This window comes from Henckelia pumila, chromosome 2 (genome assembly GCF_033568475.1).
Source record: "Henckelia pumila isolate YLH828 chromosome 2, ASM3356847v2, whole genome shotgun sequence".
In the NCBI taxonomy this organism is placed as follows: Eukaryota; Viridiplantae; Streptophyta; class Magnoliopsida; order Lamiales; family Gesneriaceae; genus Henckelia; species Henckelia pumila.
Window position 1 is genome coordinate 134,276,837 of NC_133121.1, and position 21,028 is coordinate 134,297,864.

The window sequence follows — 21,028 nt, forward strand, 5'->3', positions numbered from 1 at the left end:
GATTACTTTTGTTGAACGGGCATCCTTCAAATTAGTTCAATTTCAAATATGCAATTTTAGTTCATCTTTATTTTTCTGAATAGAGCATTTCTTGGGCCAGAAATTTCTCTCTGTAAGTTGTTCAATTTCAAATATCATCTTGACTCCACAAATAATCTACGTTAAAAATCTACTAAATTTACAGTCGTTGAATTTTTCCAATAACAGGATAACGTACTTCTTAGAAAAGCACTGACAGGGACTAAAAAAAGAGGTGGCGCAGATAGAGGGCTGAAATTATCAACACCAGTTATATCAACATTAACAGCGAAATAAACAAGTTGAAACTCCAGAAGACCAAGAACAGTACGTCGGGTCCCAGAAGTTCTTGGCATTTATTCATATTCATATATATGTATATATATGGCATGTTTCCCCACATAGATAATATACCAAAGACATTTACTGCTGCTCTTCTCCGGCGATGAGATCCATAACCACACGTTTGATGCTTCCATTGTTCTTCTTCAGCAGTTTCTTGTTCATTTCTGTATCATGAAAACCCTGCATAAAAACTAGATATGTTAAAAAAGAACTATAAAACGAACAGAATAAAATTAACAAGCAGGAGGAAGATCACCGGGGGAAAAAATAAAGATGAAACTCACCATCTCCTGGAGCTCGTCAAGCATAGGATCCCACCCAGAAACTCCACAAAGATCGTCCACTGCTTGCTCCAAATCATACTCATTCATTCTCAGAACTTCCTTGTTTAAATCAACCTGTTTGAAGCCCATTTCCTCAAGTTCCCTGAGAAGTTTTTCCTCTACTTCTTCCTTTCCCGGAAGCTCTTCCGTGTATGCCACTGTGTTCCCAACAGATGGTGCCGAAGGATAAAGGACAGATGGTGTAGGAGTAGAGAATGCTGGTGGTGCTATATCAGACAGATCGATGATAGGATATCTTTCAGAAGTTGGGGCCGGAACAGCAGAGCTTGACATACCATTTCCTACAAGTAAGCTATCAGTGATGGGAAACTTCATCTCCTGTTCATTATTGGGCAGCGGCATACGAAATACTGTATCCACTATTTCCACCATCTTGTTGGAGTTATCAGGCTCCAGGCGGCTATCTTCCACCAGAGGTGTCGAGTCCATATTAATAATTTCAGGACCATTCAAGACACTGTTCACAGGGGGTAAATTTAGATTCAAACCCTGAACACCAACACGGGGCGTCTCTTTCAAAGCAGCATAAACCTATATTCATGCATAAAAGTCAAACTCACTATCCCGGTAAAAACACGAGGCATTACACAACTTCAGAAAGTAAACTGAGCTGTCACCAGTGACCAACCTGGATAAGAACCCAAACTCGTTGCCCAAACTTTTGGCCAGAAGGTGAAGCCATTCTCCAGTAGGAGATATACCGGCCAGGAAGATCAGGAGAAATAAAATCCATAGCAACATCAAGCTCGTGGTCAACAGCTAAACCAGTTGCAGGAATCTGTCACAATACAAACCATATGGGTAAGAATTTAATTTTGAAAATCAAAAGATCTTTTAGCAAAGAAGATTAAAGCAGAAATGCATTGAGATTTGAGATAACAGTTACATCACTCCCACCAAAAAGAAACCAGAATATAAACAGCCATAATAAATAATAATGATAATAATTATAACGGTAAGCAGTACACATAGTTTTACCATCCATTCCAATGGATGCATTCACCCTTTGAATGGACACTAAAACTTAGCCAATGATACAACAAGAGAATGTTGAGAATCACGATTACGTCAAACCCAATGATACAACAAGAGAATGTTGAGAATCACGATTAAGTCAAACCCAAAGAGAGCTTAAGAAAATCTATAAAACCAAAACAAAAACAACTCACCTCTAGTTCGACTGACAATAAATTGCTCAATTTATCTCCACCTATCCAAACAAGTTGTGTTTTCTGAGGCCATGCTAGTGTACCATTGTTCCTCATTCTCCAAATCTTCGTGAATGGAGTAAAAGGTGCCATAGCAGTGCCATCTAGTATATTGACATCCTGGATGAAGCGACTGTCTAGCTTGGATCCACCTGGCTTAACTTTATGACCCCTTAGGACTTGTGGTGGTGCCGGACACCGGACCCTGGCATGCTAATTTTGTACAACACATAAGGTACTTTTAAGGAAACAGAGCTCGGAAATTAACATATTAGATAAGACAAAAGATGAAGAGACAAAATCATTGTAGAACGAACATACATGATCATGAAATCCCTTGAAGGACAACTGGTGTCGATTAATTGCTGGGTAATCTATTCTTAAATAGTCATTGTCATTTCCCATTGCTGCAAAGCAGATGCTGCACAAATCATAGTCTACCTTTCTGCAGAATACAAGTTTACTGATTACCATCTGGAGAACAAGCTATATTAGTAAAAAACAAATGAGTTATGTTAGATCTTACACTTTAGACTTGAACCTCGGACCAGTTATAGGATGCACTCCACAACCATCACAGCGAACACCACGATGGAAGATAGTCCCAGTACCATCATTTTCAATTCTGCTCCTGTTAAATGCAACCGACAGAGGAACAGGTTGTGGTGGAGCAGCTGAGACATTTTCCACTGGTATTCCGGAAAATGGGCAAGTTAAACCTGAGATTGGAAATTTATAAAAACTACCAGGATTAGGGGACATAAGTGAATCCAGAGGGTTCTTAAAACCAATAGGGACTACACTTCCCGTTCTTCCATTTGGAGAGTTTCCCTTCAAAGGATCAGAAAAGGTTAAACGCGACTTCTCATCAAGATTACAGTCATTTATCATCTTGGCCTTCGCTTTCTTACCAATGTTAAGGTGTATAACATTTGGATTAGGATTTTCAGGCGCTGAACTTTCAAGCTGCCCAATGTCTGTATTCTTTGAGTTGAGTGGCCCAGCTACAGAACTAGAGCCAGGTGCCTCAGAAGATGATGCACCCTTGGTTCCTCCAGCTAAACTTTGAGCTTTAACCTCAAAATTCTTCGCAGTCGCTTCAAGTTGAGGCTTTGGTGGAATCTCATTACTTTTGAAAGATTCGTTTTTAGATTTCCCAACCGATGAGACCACAGTTATTTTAGGATCAATCCGAGAAGAATTTGAGTCCTTAGATTCAGGTACAGCGGAACTGTTTTCAGGAACAACACTCTGTCCGCCAGGCTGCACTCTAGTCTGGGATTCTGCAAGCTGGTCTAGGTACGACAAGCCCACTTTGGAGAAGTAATTAATAAGCTCTGTAGCGCCTGGAGATATACCTGGGGCAGTGGACGACACTTTTGATACCAAATCAGTTGAGAGATTCACAAGTGTCCCACGTAAGGGCTCAGGGACAGTTTTCAGAATTTCAGACACTCCGGCAATAGGATTTTGAAATGATTGTTTCACTCGAGGGGATCTCAAGGGAGTAGAAGTTCCACTTGAGAGAGAAAACGTTGTACCATTCTTTTCAGAATTTAGTTTAACGGTGATTCTCAAAGGGTTCAGGGACTGCTTCACCACATCACAGAGATCATCATCATCAACAAGAGCCACACAATCTCCATCTTCATCAATATAAGTGAGTATGATTTCAACATTAGGAGCAAAGTTAAAGAGGGAAAAGATTTTTTCGGTCAGTCCGGCCATACTGAGATCCAGTTCCCCATCAACAACCTTGGCATTGAAACGCCTGAGAATATCACCATATTTGACCTGTAAAAATTGTTAAGAACGCTGATCAGGAAAATTTAGACAATCCAAGATGTATATGCATCTGGAAAAGTGAATAGAAAGTTAACATTAACATCAAACGGAGTAGATAGTAGGCAAAACAGCTGATTGATCACCTTTACAATCATAATTCAGGAACTGAAATAAATAATATTAACATGATAAAAAGCAGAATATGCTTCAATAGTAACAACACATCATAAAAAGATTAATGATCATGGATGACCAAAAAAAAAAGAACTACCAACAATCAAATTTGAGAACGACCGCATACATACCCAAAAAAGAGAGACTATCTTGGTAAATTGAGTTCACATTAAATAAGTACTGAAATCAAACCATAAAGGAAAAGTTTCAAATCTAGAAACAAGTCAATCGGCATGCTCATACGTTAAAAGGGTCAAAGTAAAGGGAACAAAAAATTCGAAAAAGTAATAACCTAGAAAATTTATCTCAACCTTACCGAGCCACAATCTAGAGTAAAAATATCGACAGGAACATAGACCAAAGAACAAGAGAGTACGAACTGAAATCCATCAACGTCAGCACAAAAAAACGAAGAGATGAACATAGAACGATGGCTAAGCAACAAAAAAGGGTTGTGGTTTTAAGACATAACGAAATATCAAAATCAGCCGCAGATTCTAACATCCAAGAAGAATCGATATGGAAAACGAAAACCCTTTCCAAAAAACACACGACACAATCCGGGAAAAAGAAAACATACAAAGAATAATTCCCCACAGAATCAAAAGCTAATACTCTCGCAGACACCGTCAACGCACCCATACATATTACATCCGGGAAAACACACACTAAAAATTACACTCAAAAGGTAAAAGATCATTCGAAAAACACCTTGATCACCACAGAAGAAGCCTCCATGTCTACAATCGCGTTCCAAGTAAGCCGCGAATTAACGAAATTTCCGCCCTAGAAATGAAAGGGGGCTGATAATTGTATAGCCCTTATATACCGAAAACCCAAACGACAGACGAGATTTCACGCAATCCCACTCGACTCGACTGAAAACGAATTGTGAGACAATGGAGGGTTTGTTTGGATGTTATATAAACAAATATTTCCTATTTTATTTTATTATATTATTATTATTAATGAATTCATTTTGTTATCTTGTTTCCGAAGAAAACCCAATGGACGAAGGAAATCCAAAAAGTCGTCGATGCAATGAATTAGCAAACTCTGAGAAATAAATTACATTATTCATTTTAATAAAATTTATATTTATATATATATATATGTACAAAAGTACATAAAAACAGGGAGAATTTTATTATTTTAGGTCCAGTCAAATTTTTTTTAAAAAAAATTAGATCTTCCTAATGTAATAAAATACATTGGAAAAGATCAAATTTACAAAACAAAAATGACCGTCTATTTAACAAAATGACATCGTAAAAACATACAAATTCCGCAATAAATAATTTGAAGAAATTACTCGATCCTAGGAAAATAGCATGCAGTTTTTTTAAGTGAGAATAAATCATATAATATAATATTAATTTATGTGTTATTTTATTAAATTGTGAAATTAAAGTTACAAGCATCGTCAACTCATCAATCATCATCAAATCCTAAATGTGCGTAGATATATTCAAGGACGGAATCAAGGTGTCGGTGGTTGTTTCTGTCTTCCTCAATGTTGTTCCTTCTCTAGTGTGTTAGCTATTCGGTCTTGAGTTTTGGATAACATATATTGGAAAAATCTTATAACAAAGGGTTGTCATATCTACACTATATATTTTTTTTAATGTTAACATAAAGGTCCGTTTGGTTTTAAAAGTCAGACCAAAAAAGCATTTTTTAAGTGCTTTTCATTTAATAAATTGTTTGGTTGATCAGAAAAGTACTTAAATAAACACTTTTTTAAGTCAAAATTAGAACTTTTTCAAAAAGCAAAAAATTATAGCTTTAAAAAATGTTTTTTTTTAAAAATGTCTATCAAATCCAAACGGATCCTAATTTTCAAACTTACAATAATAATTATTTTTTCGAATGATTTACTCAAACCGCCTCATGTTCGATAAAAAATCATTTTGACCATTTTTAGTTGAATTTCCTGACTCAACAATTATTACTATCTTGTATTTTGTTGAAAGAGAACTATAAAATAAGCTATATATGCTTTGATTTGATTTTTCCAGTTGTGGCTACCCATTCTTACCATCCAGATGGTCGTAAAATAAAGATGAAATTGTTTTCAAAAAATAAATAAAGATGAAATTGTTTATTTATCATGGTTTCATAGCCCATGGCCGAAGATCCTTGCTCGAGAAGCATGAACGCGTTGGCACCCAATAGCGCTCCCGTCTGTGATTACTAAAACACAAATTCAAGATGTCCCAAAATTTAATAATTCTTAATAGTTAATATATCTGCCAAAAACTAACATGATTTTAAATGGTTAATGTCGTATCTGTAGAAGGATGTACGGTGTATTTAGCCAATTTGTACTGCTGAAATGAGGACATCACCTTGCATATACTACTTCACTGAAACAAGTTACATCAAACTTTCCATCTGATGTTCTCAAATATTGAATTTTGCTATCCTATATTCTTAAATCTGGAAAACCTTTGATAAAAGCATAGCAAATGCCGCAGCCTACAACACTTTCTGACAATCGATTGGCGCAATATGTTTTTGCCTCTATTTTCGTGCAAGTTTCGAAAATAGATGCCGACCATTTGATTCATGAGATATATTGCGCTCAGTAGGACTTTGTCTTAGTCCTTGGGTCACCTGTTCACATGAAAGAATGAGCTAAATTAGCTACGTAATGAATAAAGGTAAAAATACATGTAATAGGGTAAAAACCAAGGTATGAAAACTATCATAAAAACAAATGTAATTTTTTAAAAAGAGGCAGAATACAACACCCAAATCCAAATGACTTTTAAGTCTGTATATACTGGCTGGGGAGTAAGTTGCATTTTATTTTCAAATGAAATTTCTCGATCACTATTTGGGTTTTAAAAAGTATCCAACATATTTAAGGCTATGCAAAAGCCTAAATGCGGCCAACATTACAAATTCTACATAAATAAACATATAAAAGTAGATAGTCAAGTTCACTAACTTTGTCTCTTCAGATTTGATCTTCAGGCAAAGAATTAGCCACCCAATAGCCTCCAAAGAATCAAGATTCTTGAACGTTTACTGCAGACAATTGCGAAAGAAACGAACTCCCTGTTTCATAATTAGCACAATTACAAATAAGATGTTATTGTCCTAGACAAAGGCACATAAAGTCATGGAAAAGCAACTGTTTCGCTTGAAGGATTTGGTTTGCATTTCAAACCCCTTTGATTTTTTAGCATTTTTCAAGTACAATACAATGTGTAGTTGGAAAATACACTGAAAAGAAAGTTTCATCGGTAAAAATACCGAAGCATCTTCTTGTTTTTTTTCAAAAAAAAATGAAAATAAAAGTACTGAAACTTTTAGCACAAGCTACAAATATGAAATTGAAGGATTTTGTTATGTCATGAACAATTTGCGTGTGTTTTGAAATGACAGCTTATCCATAGCAATATTCTATATCAGGCACAACTAACCTGCAAAGCAAAAGCAATGTCTGCTGAATCCACCTTTAATGTTACTCGTTTTTTGTTTTCTTCTCGTGATTGCCCAAGTTTGATGATTCCCTGAAAATAGGTTCGTGCTTGTAAGCTCATGCAACCTTCCATGGACTTTCTATGGAATACAACAATGTTGATTGTTGATGTTCCATCATATATGTTTATAGATATTCTCATCTTGTATAAGTAGGTTTTACCTGATCATCCAACACTCTACACATACTTGACAGTTCCATAATGCCCAACGGTGGGATTGAGGTTGATTTGCACACATCCTTGTAAAATCTGTTCAGCTGCAGCATAGTATAGAGTTTCATTAAATGATGCCATAGAAATTTATTACATTGTCCTAATTTTAGAAACCACACCTCACCAACAGTTGCATCCTTCTTCCCTGCTCGGAAAAGTTTCACAGCGGAGCAAAGTACGATCTGCCAAAGTAGCCATTCAACATTCAGTAGAAAACATATACATAGGCAATGAAAAATTCACAGGCCACTTAGTATATTTCATAACTAGGCATATGATAAATTTACAGCTGAAAAAGGTTTTTATTGAGGGATGTCTTCTCAGTAAAGTTTACCTGTTGATGTTGTGGTAGAGATTGAATGGTGTCTACTGCAGGTGATTTAAATGTTTTTGATAATGCAGCAGCAACATGATCGATCCTCACCTACGAGGAGATGAAAACCATGAGAGAAAATGGATTGCATGTAGGCTGTGGTAAAGGTGAGGACAGCATATAAATTTTATTAAAAGCTAGCGAGGCACCATGCAGGCTACAAGAATACTGAATGGAGCCGGTGGAGGGGATTTTCCTTCACAGTGGAGTGCTGATGAGTGGTATAATTTTTCCAGCGATTAGCAACACCGGGTTTTTAAAAAGTATAATGGAGAATATAGACTGATATCTCATTTCACTCCAAAAGTTTATTCAAAACAGCCCCAATGCTCCATGAGTGAAGCTACTTAACCACAAGCACCCTTGACTTATCATTTTATCCTCTTGAAATATTTGCACAGGCATACAAACACCGGAAATTAACTAACATGCACCACTAAATATTGGATTTGTGTGAACTTTGAAGGAAGCACATGGTTACTATACTCACCCTTTGCAGTTAAAGAATGGGCAAGCTACAAGTGCTGCAGTAAGATAAGGTTGGTCCATAACTACCAATAGTGCAATACCTAATTTTTTTATAGGCCTGTATACTTATTTTGATGATGTAAAGACTATAAATTGTCATGGAATTTTTCAAAGACATCTGAGCGGTAATTTGGGATAACTTTCCGTGAGGAAGTATATCAACAAGAAGACATTGGCATAGATGTGAAAGCATGTCTTTCATGGGAGACTCAACAATGGAACATAATATAAATATAAAGGAAACAAATACCAAAAAATCATCTTCAGGATGGTTGTATTGGGCTTTGCAACTACAGCAAAAGGAAACTCAAAATATGCTATTGCTATATGATGCTTACCAGATTATTTACTTGACTAGTCAACCAATCGAAATCAGCCGACTTCAGTTGGTCGTCATTCTTTCCAGTTGATGGCAAACTCTTGTTACTGATAGATTCTCTTATCTCAGTTTCTAGCATCCCAATAGCACTCCTGCAATAGGAACATGTAAATAAGGCTGTAATTCATGAATGACAAAGGCATTACCAACTTAAAAAATAATCCATTGTCTTGTCCAATGCAGTACTTTATACTGTTGCCGATTTGTGTTACTGCTTGGCACTGAGAATTAAATAAAGCAAAAAATAAGAGGAATTAAAAATTGGTGAATGTAGGAATCAAATGCCAACCTGCAAATAGAAAGAGCCTTCCTCATATCTCCAGATGCTGCAGCAACTCTCTGCAGCAACACAAACAATGGAAATTTAGCCATCTCTTGACCCTTAAGTGATACATGTGATCTTCTAGGATGTTTTAAATAAAAGAACGAGAAAATAGCAGTGGCGTGCTTAGATTTGCCAAATAGCCTGTATGACACTCTTTATTATCGAAAGGGAATTAAAGTTGAAACAAACCCCAGCACAGAGTTCCACGGCTTGTGGCTGGAAGACGGTATAAGGAAGTGCCTGTTGAAATTGCAACCAGATTAGAATGATATCAAATATATATGCATCCTTAATTGGCAAAATGACATTTTTTCCATTTTTTTTACTTTCTCCTTTGATATAAGCTAACTGGATTTGTTTCGGACTTAAGACGGTATATTTTCCAAATAGGAAAAGCAGACAGTCCTTCATTCAACTTCAGTGTTTTGGTGGTCTTTTGCTGCAAAATATGCCTTCATCCACTAAACAACACGAGACTACATATTTTATAGGTGATCTGATGTGGAGTTAAGTGGCAGGATGAATTTTTCTATTGAGCAAATATAAAGACAAAATCAAACTAATAAACTCTCTCTGGATATGTAATAAGTTAAAAAGGTTTACCCTCAGTCTGTCTTTAAGAATCATGATGATCTGATCCTTGGAATAGGCGCGAAATGTTATTACCATGGGTTTGCCTAGCAGAGAGGAAGAAGATCCATGCGTCAATACATTTCCAGCATGAGACAAGCTGGCTCAATTATGTCAAATTTCTAACTTCTACTCAGATAAAAGAGAAAGGACAACTATGTTGGGCATTAGACAGTTGGAATGAGCAACTTGTCTTCTTATAATGACATAGGTAACCATGTTTTAATAGATGCTTAAACTAGAAAGAGGAATCAAGATGGGAGCATCGCAAGAATCTTTAATCTGTGAATCCATTACTCAACAAAAAAACGCCAAGTCAGAGGAATTGGAGGAACAATTATAGCCATTAGGGTCAATATAGCTATCAAATGCAAGTAGAAAAAGATTTCATCTCTAGCAAATTGGAAATAAAAAATGAGTCTTTAGAACCAATATATCCAAAATAGGAGACAAATTCAAGCAGAGTATCTACTCTTCTATTTTCTGGAACAAACTCCAACATGAAAAATGAATCTTAAGATTTTGGAAAATAACCAGATAAATAGACAAACACTCACAGTTCAAACATTGTAGTTTTGGCATAAACCTGTCGGCTAAGTCGATGGCATTCGCGATGCCTGTAGACAAAAGGCAAAGCAGTTAGAAGATGAAGATAGAACATATTCGTTGTATTGAGTATCCCCCACGTACCAAGCAAAATACATCTGGAAAATGGCAATGTTGTTAGCATGAAAAGATCTTGAAGCATAGCTCTGTCTTGGGTAATCAAATAATCCAATTCATCAACAATCACTAATCTGTCAATCGTGATTGCTAATTAGGAAAAAACATTAATTAAAGACAATACTCAGAATTAGAAATCCTTCACCACTCTTGCCACAAACATTTACAGAGCAATCAAGCAATGATCTGGATAAACATTGGAACTCATCAAACTTAGACAAGAGAATGCTAATATCTGATTCTTACATCATTTTCACATCCACTGCCTGCTTTTGGGAATACAGGTTACGAAGAAGCTGTAGAGGCAGCTTAAAAAAATTAGGCTCCTTCTGAGGGAAATGCTTTCTGAGAATCTGTAGGGCAATAATAGAATGTTAGAAAATTTAATTTTAATCCGCTGGAGATAAAATAAACCCGAAAATCGGTGTACCTTGCTGAAAATTTCAGTTGTCTGTGCATGAAACATGCAATTCATTGACAAAATATCTGGAGGCTGTATTTGTTCCTGGTTTTGGGGAAGAAACAAAGGGGTTTTCCTCAGACATACGGTAAAAGTGAAAGGGAAAGAGAACGTTACTTTAGGATTGGAGTACATTGTGACCATTTAACAACAAACATGTAAAACATAATGTTAGGCATATGGAAAGTCCATGAAGTTTATTACCAGTTTATTGCTTACATAAAAAATTGAAAGAATGACCAACTGGAGAAAAAAACCCCATTTTCAAATGTATATATAATCCTGAATAAAAACCCATCATTTTAGGAAAAAAGGACAGCAGCTTAAAAACTATGTAGGATGGAATTTGACTTACTGAAATTTTCAATTTATATTTAAAACCAGACGATTTCAGGCACAAAATTTAGAAAATATATTTAGTTTCTAGAGCTCTATCAAAAAGCAACACATTCAGTTCTCACATACTTTTTCTGGTAATTGTTGGGTTCTAGTGGGTGCTAGTCAACACATTGATAGCAAAGTGAAAAACATCCCAAGTCCGTAATGTAATTATCATCCAACACTTATTCATCACATGGACTTAACCGCAAACAAGTTAACAAATGTTCCGAATGGGTACCTCATTTGTCCAATCAACAAGGATCTCTTTAATAATCTCTACCGATAAAGACTTTCCAGTTCCAGGGCATCCAGAAATATACATACTCCCAGCCTTCTCTTGCTTTACACATTTCTTGCAGAAATCTAAAATCATGCTTTGCTCATTTTCACGGCACACAGCAATCTTTGGAGCAGAAGATACGTGCAGCGCTTCGTTTACCACTCTCACTTGCTCCACATCTATTAATTGTAAACCATAATAATTAAAAAAGTTAAGTAACACGAAATTAATTAAGCAAATAATATATCAAATATACATCACATGTAGTTTTGTTGTGGACAAATAAACTTGCCTGCTGGATTCCAAACTGGCCTTTCAGCAACGTTATCAAATAATCTCTTTCTCGCGGGCAATCTTGGTAACTGCGATTTTGATTCTTAAATGAGTCGGAATGTGTTTGATCAACATCGACAATTAAATCAAACAAACCCATCAAATTGAAAATTCCAAAAATAAACTAAAAAAAATCATGAATTAAAAAAAATGGAACGCTACTAACGTCATTTAAATCGATCGAGCTTACATTCTCTTTCGGAGGACTGTTAGGGCAGCCCGCATCACATAAGCCAGACGATTTGGGGATCTTCCTTGTAGATGGTGTCACACTGTCCGCATCGGAATTCGAATCGGATCTCAATCGCCGTTTGCGAGGCGTGGCCTCGATTCCTCTCGCAGGCAAATGATCTTCCGCCGGCGTTGAGCAGAGTACGGCGACAGTTGGCATCGTCGGATGAGATTGCACTGGGATCCGAATATTTTCAGTGATTGGGACAGTTGAATTAGGTGTGAATAAACAGCAATGGTGTGGTGCATGTTAATGTGGTCTTTATTCTGTGGACAATGGCGCGAAAAAGGAACTGGTGGCGGGAAAGAGAGTTCGAAATTCTAATAGGGCTTTATGTAAAGTTTGCACATTAAAATGGGGAAAATTAGCATTTTGCTCGGTATGTTGGCCTGCGTTTTGGTTTTGGTCCTGTATGTTGTCATGTTTTGAAAAACATACAATAATTTGGATATTTTTTTGGTTTTGGTCTTGTCATGTTTCAAAAAAGGTACTATAACTTGAATATTTTTTTGTTTTTGGTCCTGTATGTTTTCATGAAACTCATGACTCGAAAGAGATATCATGTTTTGCTTAGTTAACATAATATTTTGCCTACATTACACTTATTGATTATTATGTGGCTTAAATTGGATTTCACATGAGTAGAATTATCTATAAAAAACAAAAAAAAACCTAAAATATTTATAAAAAATATGTGAATCATTTGCCACAAAAAAATCTTCACACAAACAAAAACCTAATTGAAGAGGCCGAGTCCAAATCGTATTCTACCCCCTCTTAAATAATAAAATCCAATAAATTTTGGTTAGGTTTTTGTTTTAATAAAATTACCTTCGATGTAAATGGTGAAAAGTGTATCCATCTGCAAGTCATGTGATAGAAAATTTAGTCATTTAATCATTTTTGTTGAGATAAAGGGGGACGACCCTTTAATTATATTTTTTTTTGTGAAAATTTGTTTGGAATAAATGATTCACGTATTTTTCTTTTATATTTTAATTTTTTATAGTTATTTTTGCTCATATTGAACCCAATTATACCACATAAAAATGAATAGGCGTCAAGTTGGCGAAATATTATGTCAACTAAGCAAAAATCCGACAGCTCTCGAGAGTTTTGGCACATAGGATGAAATCCAAAAAAATATTCAAGTTATTGTATCTTTTCCAAAACATGAAAACATACGGGACCAAAACCAAAAAAATATCCAAGGTATAGCACATTTTCCAAAACATGACAACATATAGGACCAAAACCAAAAATATATCCAAGTTATCGTATGTTTTTCAAACATTATAACATACAAGACCAAAACCAAAAACAGACCAACATACATGACCAAATTGCTAATTTTCCCCATTAAAATGGCCCAATTAGCATTCGGGATCGGGACCGGCTCTTGATTGAATTGGACCATGTTTGGGAATAAGCCCAAGTTCTCGATTAATTAATTATATATATATATATATGTGTGTGTGTGTGTTTGTGTATTGCTTGATAGATTTCGAAATTCATGGATTTTAGATGAATTTTTTTTTTTTTTTGTGTTTAGAGAGCTAAAACCTAAAATTTAAATCTACAACTTACATTTTATATAATATTTAATATTAATTATAATGGATTTCAAGTTTATCTAATAATTGTATAAATTATGACAAGTTTTAAGTTATGACGGATTTCAACTTTATCCAATAATTGTATCATTTGAAATTTATTATATTTTTATATTAGTAATGTATAATGTATAAAAACAGTAAGATGTGAATTTAAAATTTGATATTTTGTTTTATTATAAATAAAAAAAACTATATTCGAAATCATTGAGTTTCAAATCCACCTTCGACTCTCTGAACCAATTTAATTTTACAAAAATAGTCACATAATTTTTTTTTTTCAAAAAATACCTTCAAAACTTATTAAGTAAATTTACTATTCAAATATTATTTGGTTGAGCTTATAAGGTCCACAAAAACAACTTATAAGCAGAGTCAAAATAAATTATCTGACAACTTATAAGTTATTTTTGAAAAAAAAAATTTAGGTCATCTTCAACCACAAAATCTATTTTGGTGTAAGTTTTGCACTAAGATAGTGTAATTTATGCACCGAATGCAACATCTATCTCCAACCCATTTATTTCAAATTTTACACCAAAAGAATATTATCGGAATATATTTTATTTCACATGCATTATTTCTTAATATTTATTTAATATCTATTTATAAATTTAATAATATAATTATGATTAATTTTTATATGTTAAATAATATTATATTACTAATACATGTAATTATAATAATATTTAAATTATTAATGTAATTATTATATATTAATATAATTATATTATGCAAATTAATAAACACATATTATTAAATTAAAATTGATAAATGATTAAACATTAAAAATAAAATAAGAATTAGAAGTCTAATTATAATTAAATTTTGTATTTGAATATTTCATTACTCAAATTAAATAAATAAATAGACATTATTATATACCAAAATTAAAATATTTATCAATTAATTATTATTTTATAACAACTAAAAACAAAGTAAAAGAATTGAAAAAATTACAAAAAAAATAAAAACAAAAAAATGGAAAAGTTTTGCACCAAATTTGGCGCAGTGGTCCCTCCGCCAAATTTGGTGCAAAACAAAGGGAGCGCTGTTTTGGTGCACAAGAAAACCTTGCACAAATTAGTTGGAGATGTTATTACTTATTAGGATGATCCTAGTTTTTAAAAAATGATTTTATTTTAAAATTTTACTTCTCCAAAATAACCTATTATATTTCTATAAATTCCCACCATCTCCTTCACCTATTAAATATTAAAAATTTATATATAAAAAAGAAATTTTTGAAAAATATCAATTTTTATAAATTTAAATATGAAAAAAGAAATTTGTAATATAGGTTTACTTTTTATGATAAATTTGTCAAATGTATGACAGTTTACGTAAATTATATCGAATCCAAATAATTTGGAGCATGATAAAAGAGGAATCAAACATTAAAGAAAAGAATGTGTTTTCTCGTAAGATTTCATGCGACACAAGAATACTTTGCCTTAGCTTCAACTTTTTAAAAACACGAGAAATCTAAGAAAACGTGGTTGAATTCCTTTCTTCATCTAAATTTAGTATCACTTCTCGTTATCATCCTACATATTGTTCTTTTCTCTTCAATTCCTCTCGACGTTGGCTGTCAACACTCTTAAAATATTCCATGTTCATGTATTTTTCCTAGCTACTATATAAACTAGTGAATCACATTTCTTTATCAAACTGAACAATCCCACAAAAAAAATATCATACACACTTTCATCTCTTGATCCTCTAATGGCTTCATCTGTTGCCGCGGATACATTGTCGGATGCATCGCGACAAAGTCGATACCACGTCAAAAGATGTTTTGCCAAGTACTATAATATTCTTACGTTTTTAGTCCTTTGCTAGCTCCTACGAACATATATTTTTTCTTGCATTTTCTGTTCGATTCTTGCTTTGACCTGTAAATTTGATTGACAAAATGTGAAGGTTCAGCGAAAATGGAAGAAGGCTGATGAAATTCCAGCATTTGAAGGATGAGATAGAGCAAACTATTGAGGACAAGGTTGAAAGATCAAAGGTTTGGGAAGGTACACTTGGTGATATCATGAACTCCACACAGGTAACTGCATTGCTTTCCGAGTTCGCTAGCGATCGAGCATGCTATTCTTTTGCAGCACTTGTCATTGTAAATATTATAGCATGCATGATACTTGTAGGTAGATATGCAGGTTGTGGATAGGAGGTATTTCATGTAGATATTTTCAGTTGAGAGCACTTGAGGCAGCATATTATATATTGCATTTTTGTGAACCAAAGTAGCATTATAAAATCAGCTTAGATTATATTAGATTCAATTGACAAGAGCTATATCTGCAGGAAGCTGCAATTGTGCCACCTTATGTTGCCCTTGCAATCAGGCATCAACCCGGTGTTTGGGAGTACGTCAAGGTGCACGCGGATAGTTTATCTGTGGACAAAATCACTTCCACAGATTACTTGAAATTCAAAGAAATGGTGTTTGATGAGAACTGGTGAGTTCAAATCACAAAAAAGAGATGAGTGTATTTCTTTAATGGATAGTGATACCGAGGCTTTGGGTTTACCAATTACCACAGGTCAAATGATGGAAATGCTTTGGAAGTAGATTTTGGGGTGTTTGGTGCTTCTGCCCCAAGCCTAGTCCTCCCGAATTCTATCGGAAATGGACTAAGCTATGTCGCGAAGTTCATGACATCAATGCTAAGTGGAAATTCTGAGAGTGCAAAGCCTTTGGTGGACTACTTGCTCACTCTTTATCATAGTGGAGAGGTACGTACCCATATGGATATATAAGTCCTTTCAAGAATTGCGACGTTCGATTAATTTGGTGATTCTCGCAGAAACTAATGATCAACGAGACTCTTAATACGGCATCAAAGCTTCAAGCAGCATTGGTAATAGCAGAAGTTTACATCTCGGCCTTCCCCAAGGACACGCCTTACCAAAATTTGGAGCAAAAGTAAAAAGTTTTTGACCCCTTCATGAAATAAATCAAAGAAATGCTTTAGAATCCATATTGGTGTGTTGAACTAAATTACATTGAGTGATGCAGACTCAAAGAATGGGGATTTGAGAAAGGATGGGGTGATAATGCAGAAAGAGTTGGACAAACAATGAGGATACTTTCTGAGATACTTCAAGCACCTGATCCCGTGAACATGGAAGAATTTTTTAGCAGGCTTCCAGTTATTTACAACATCGTTATCTTCTCTATTCATGGATACTTTGGACAAGCGGATGTCCTTGGCTTGCCTGATACTGGAGGCCAGGTGAGTAGCTTTGAGCGATATCACATACGCAGCTAGGATAGAGTATGCAGTTGTTGCTCCCTAACAAATATTATGGTTTTATAACAAAATCTTACACGTGAAAAATTGCACAATTGGGAGTTAGTTTTGAGTGCACCAAACAACTGAACAGGTGGTTTACATTCTCGATCAAGTAAAAGCTCTGGAGGAAGAACTCTTATCAAGAATTAAGATGCAAGGTTTGACTGTGAAGCCTCAGATTCTTGTGGTACGGGAATAAATAAGAATTTGTTAAATTGGATCTAGGAACTTGAATATATAAGTAGTAGTTTCTTAAATATACAGGTGACTCGGCGGATCCCGGATGCTCAAGGGAACAAATGCAATCAGGAAATAGAGCCTATTTTCAACACAGCTCATTCCCATATCCTCAGGGTGCCGTTTAAGACCGAGAGCGGAGTTCTTGGATCGTGGGTCTCTAGATTCGACATTTACCCATATCTGGAGAGGTTTTCTCAGGTAATTAACTGTTGTTTACTGAATGAGGCATGGAAGTTTATTTCCAGATGAACAAACTCTCGATTTACTTGTATGATCGTGTAGGATGCCACTGCCAAGATTCTGGAGCTAATGGAAGGTAAACCGGACCTTGTACTTGGGAACTACACAGATGGAAACTTAGTGGCATCTATGGTGGCTAACAAACTTGGAGTCACACAGGTTTTGTTTTAGATTTTCTCTATTTCCAATATAAAGAAAAAAAAATCCAAAAATGGGCATGTGTTGATCACAGGGAACAATTGCTCATGCTTTGGAGAAGACCAAGTATGAAGATTCAGATGTCAAGTGGAAGGAAGTTGATTCTAAATATCATTTTTCTTCCCAGTTCACAGCTGATCTAATAGCAATGAATGCTACTGATTTTATAATCACCAGCACATATCAAGAAATTGCAGGAAGGTTAGTGTTTTTGCTACTCGACTGAGTATACCTCACCAGTTAAAACGGTCTGTTTCCACACCTGAAAGTTGGCAACTGAATGATTTGTTTATGATCTTTCAGCAAGAACCGAGCGGGACAGTATGAAAGTCATGTAGCATTCACTATGCCAGGGCTTTATAGGGTAGTTTCTGGCATCAATATATTTGATCCCAAGTTCAATATCGCATCCCCTGGCGCTGATCAATCTGTTTACTTCCCATTCCTGGAGAAACAGAAGAGATTCACCAAGTTTCAATCTGCCATCGACCAGTTACTTTACAGTAAGGAGGATAATGAAGAGCATATGTAAGTCCATCAATGTAATAAGTATCTATGTTACATATTCAAAACTGTTATTTTCTTTGGGCAGTGGTTTTCTAGCAGATCGAAAGAAACCCATCATCTTTTCAATGGCAAGGCTCGATATAGTGAAAAATATTACCGGATTGACAGAATGGTATGGGAAGAACAAAAGGGTGAGAAATTTAGTGAACCTTGTTATTGTTGGAGGGTTCTTTGATCCATCCAAATCAAAAGATAGGGAAGAAATGGCTGAAATCAAGAAAATGCATGAGCTGATCGAGAGATACCAACTCAAAGGCCAAATAAGATGGATAGCAGCTCAAACCGACAGATACCGTAACGGTGAGCTTTACCGGTGCATCGCTGACACCAAAGGCGCATTTATTCAGCCTGCACTTTATGAAGCTTTTGGCCTAACGGTTATCGAGGCAATGAACTGTGGACTGCCTACTTTTGCCACAAACCAAGGAGGCCCAGCGGAGATCATAGTCGATGGGGTATCTGGATTTCATATCGATCCTAACAATGGCGACGAATCAATCAACAAGGTTGCTGATTTTTTCGAGAAATGTAAAGGAGATAACAAGTATTGGCTTAGGATATCCCGAGGCGGCCTTAAACGTATAGAAGAATGGTATGTAAAGTTTAAGACATAGTCTTTATTATGTCATCGATACTTGTCGGTCGTTTCACCCGTTTTCCTCTTGCAGCTACACATGGAAGATCTATGCAAACAAAGTTCTGAACATGGGATTAACCTATGGATTCTGGAGGCAGTTGCATAAAGATCAAAAACAGGCTAAACAACGATACGTCGACATGTTTTACAATCTCCAGTTTCGGAATCTGGTGCATTTCCCTGAACTATAGTCATTCTTTATCATAGTCATAGATAAAATCCCTCGTAAACTAATCATGGAACATTTCTGTAGGCCAAGAATTTAGCCGTCCCCGGTGAAGAAAGCAAACCAATTCATCAAGAATTCGAAATGCCAACACCGCCAAAACCGGTACCAAAACCAGACCAAAAACCAGGACTAAAATCAGTATCAGTACCAGAACAAGAACAAGAACCACACGATTCATCGCCAGTACCGACTTTAGAAGAAATAAAATCAGTCGAAAGGCAAGTTTTTTCTTGCCTACTCTATTATATTTGAAATCCCATTTGTCCTCCTCCAGTCTAATGTCATTTATATTACAGGATCGGCGGCGGGATACGAAGAAAAGCTGGGAAAATAGTATCGTCGGAAGTAGGTCGTATACCATGTGCTTGTCACTGGTTTTGTTTATGCATCTCTTCTTCTATTGTTCTGTATGCTCTGCTCAAGCTGTATGGCTGGGTCAACTGATTCAATCTGCAACTACGGGGAGTATCTCTTCACATTGCATATTAATCATTTCATGAAATTTGTTCCTTTCCTGATAATAAAAAAGTGAAGATTAATGTTTACTTACTTCTAGAGCGTTATTTCGATTAAATCGAATCGATCAATCAAATTCAATAAATTCAAAAATTAAATTCGATTTTGGTGTTATAAAATTTTGGTTAAATCGACTTTTTATTTTAGTCAAAAAAAAATTCGGTTAATCGAATTATAAATAATTAAATTTTGAATTTGTTTATTAAGCTTTACGTATAATTTATAATATTTTGTTTAATGCATTTATATTAATATCGTACTTAATTTTTTTATTTAAAGTTTTTAAGTAGTGTGCTTTATTATGATAAAAATATCATATTTCAATAATTAATTTAATAATTTTTTTGTATTTTAAAAATTTTATTTTGTAAAAAAATCGGTTAATTCGGTAATCAACCGAATCAATCGATTTTAATTCGGTTCGATTATTTTTTAAAAAAATTCGATTAATTGAGTTTCGGTTAATTTGATTCGATTTTTTTATCGAATTTATCAAATGCTCGCTTTTGCTTACATCGGTAGGCAGTAATTTTGCATGTTGTAAGTAAACTTTGATATCTTAATTTAATGTTGTCCTTCGGGGACATTCGATATCTTTAATGTTGATTATATTCATTGATTTTAAATAACGGTAATGATTAATTGAGTTTTTTTTAGGAATAATTGCGGTTTTTAATATTCACTAATCACACTTTAAGAGAAGAAACGATTCATTGATTTTTTTTTATTTAGGCTTTTACATATAATAATGTATTTATAATGTCTGTTTAACATTTTATATTTAATATTGTAAGTAATTTTTTTTTTTTTTTAGTATAACGAGTTTTATTATGATACGATCGTATTTCAATTATTTCTTTTTATATATATTTTTGTACCTTCTAGTTTAAAAAAATCTTTTAACTCGGTTGAAATCATTGATTTTTAATTTTATATGATTTTTGTTACCTTTAAAAATTCGATTAAATTGGTTTAAGTTAATTCGACTAGGTTGGTAATTAAATAAACCAAGTGCTCACTTAATATAATTATTCATCTGGTTTCAGAAAAAAAAAAATTCATTGTTTCGCGAAAGATTGTATGAGTTTGATTGTCTCCAAATCTTACCTTTAAAAATTCGATTAAATAGGTTTCAGTTAATTCGACTAGGTTGGTAATTGAATAAACCAAATGCTCACTTAATATAATTATTCATACACTGGTTTCAGAAAAAAAAAATTTATTGTTTTGCGAAAAGATTGTACGAGTTTGATTGTCTCCA

At 34.6% G+C, this 21,028-nt stretch overlaps 3 protein-coding genes across 3 annotated transcripts; 1 reads left to right on the forward strand and 2 right to left on the reverse strand.

Annotated features, from left to right (window-relative positions):
* Window positions 1–242: 242 nt before the first annotated feature.
* On the reverse strand, window positions 243–4,781 carry LOC140881731 (protein JOKA2-like). The gene is made up of 7 exons (XM_073287274.1): window positions 4,586–4,781; window positions 2,442–3,709; window positions 2,237–2,360; window positions 1,877–2,128; window positions 1,336–1,485; window positions 648–1,238; window positions 243–543 (listed from the first exon to the last, which is right to left on the reverse strand). The coding sequence occupies exons 1-7, from the start codon at window positions 4,610–4,612 to the stop codon at window positions 442–444; spliced, it is 2,514 nt and encodes an 837-aa protein (XP_073143375.1). The 5' UTR covers window positions 4,613–4,781; the 3' UTR covers window positions 243–441.
* Window positions 4,782–6,209: 1,428 nt separating this feature from the next.
* On the reverse strand, window positions 6,210–12,433 carry LOC140883707 (cell division control protein 6 homolog B-like). The gene is made up of 17 exons (XM_073290276.1): window positions 12,157–12,433; window positions 11,950–12,019; window positions 11,616–11,836; window positions 10,967–11,041; window positions 10,783–10,889; window positions 10,504–10,610; window positions 10,371–10,430; window positions 9,787–9,860; window positions 9,373–9,423; window positions 9,148–9,197; window positions 8,818–8,950; window positions 7,913–8,002; window positions 7,698–7,760; window positions 7,527–7,622; window positions 7,306–7,395; window positions 6,828–6,937; window positions 6,210–6,490 (listed from the first exon to the last, which is right to left on the reverse strand). The coding sequence occupies exons 1-16, from the start codon at window positions 12,379–12,381 to the stop codon at window positions 6,905–6,907; spliced, it is 1,545 nt and encodes a 514-aa protein (XP_073146377.1). The 5' UTR covers window positions 12,382–12,433; the 3' UTR covers window positions 6,210–6,490; window positions 6,828–6,904.
* A 3,092-nt stretch (window positions 12,434–15,525) lies between these two features.
* LOC140881848 (sucrose synthase 5-like) lies at window positions 15,526–19,782 on the forward strand. The gene is made up of 15 exons (XM_073287471.1): window positions 15,526–15,640; window positions 15,759–15,891; window positions 16,149–16,303; window positions 16,388–16,580; window positions 16,652–16,770; window positions 16,864–17,080; window positions 17,232–17,327; window positions 17,405–17,578; window positions 17,663–17,779; window positions 17,853–18,019; window positions 18,122–18,346; window positions 18,411–18,977; window positions 19,054–19,192; window positions 19,276–19,469; window positions 19,548–19,782. The coding sequence occupies exons 1-15, from the start codon at window positions 15,561–15,563 to the stop codon at window positions 19,693–19,695; spliced, it is 2,724 nt and encodes a 907-aa protein (XP_073143572.1). The 5' UTR covers window positions 15,526–15,560; the 3' UTR covers window positions 19,696–19,782.
* Window positions 19,783–21,028: the final 1,246 nt, after the last annotated feature.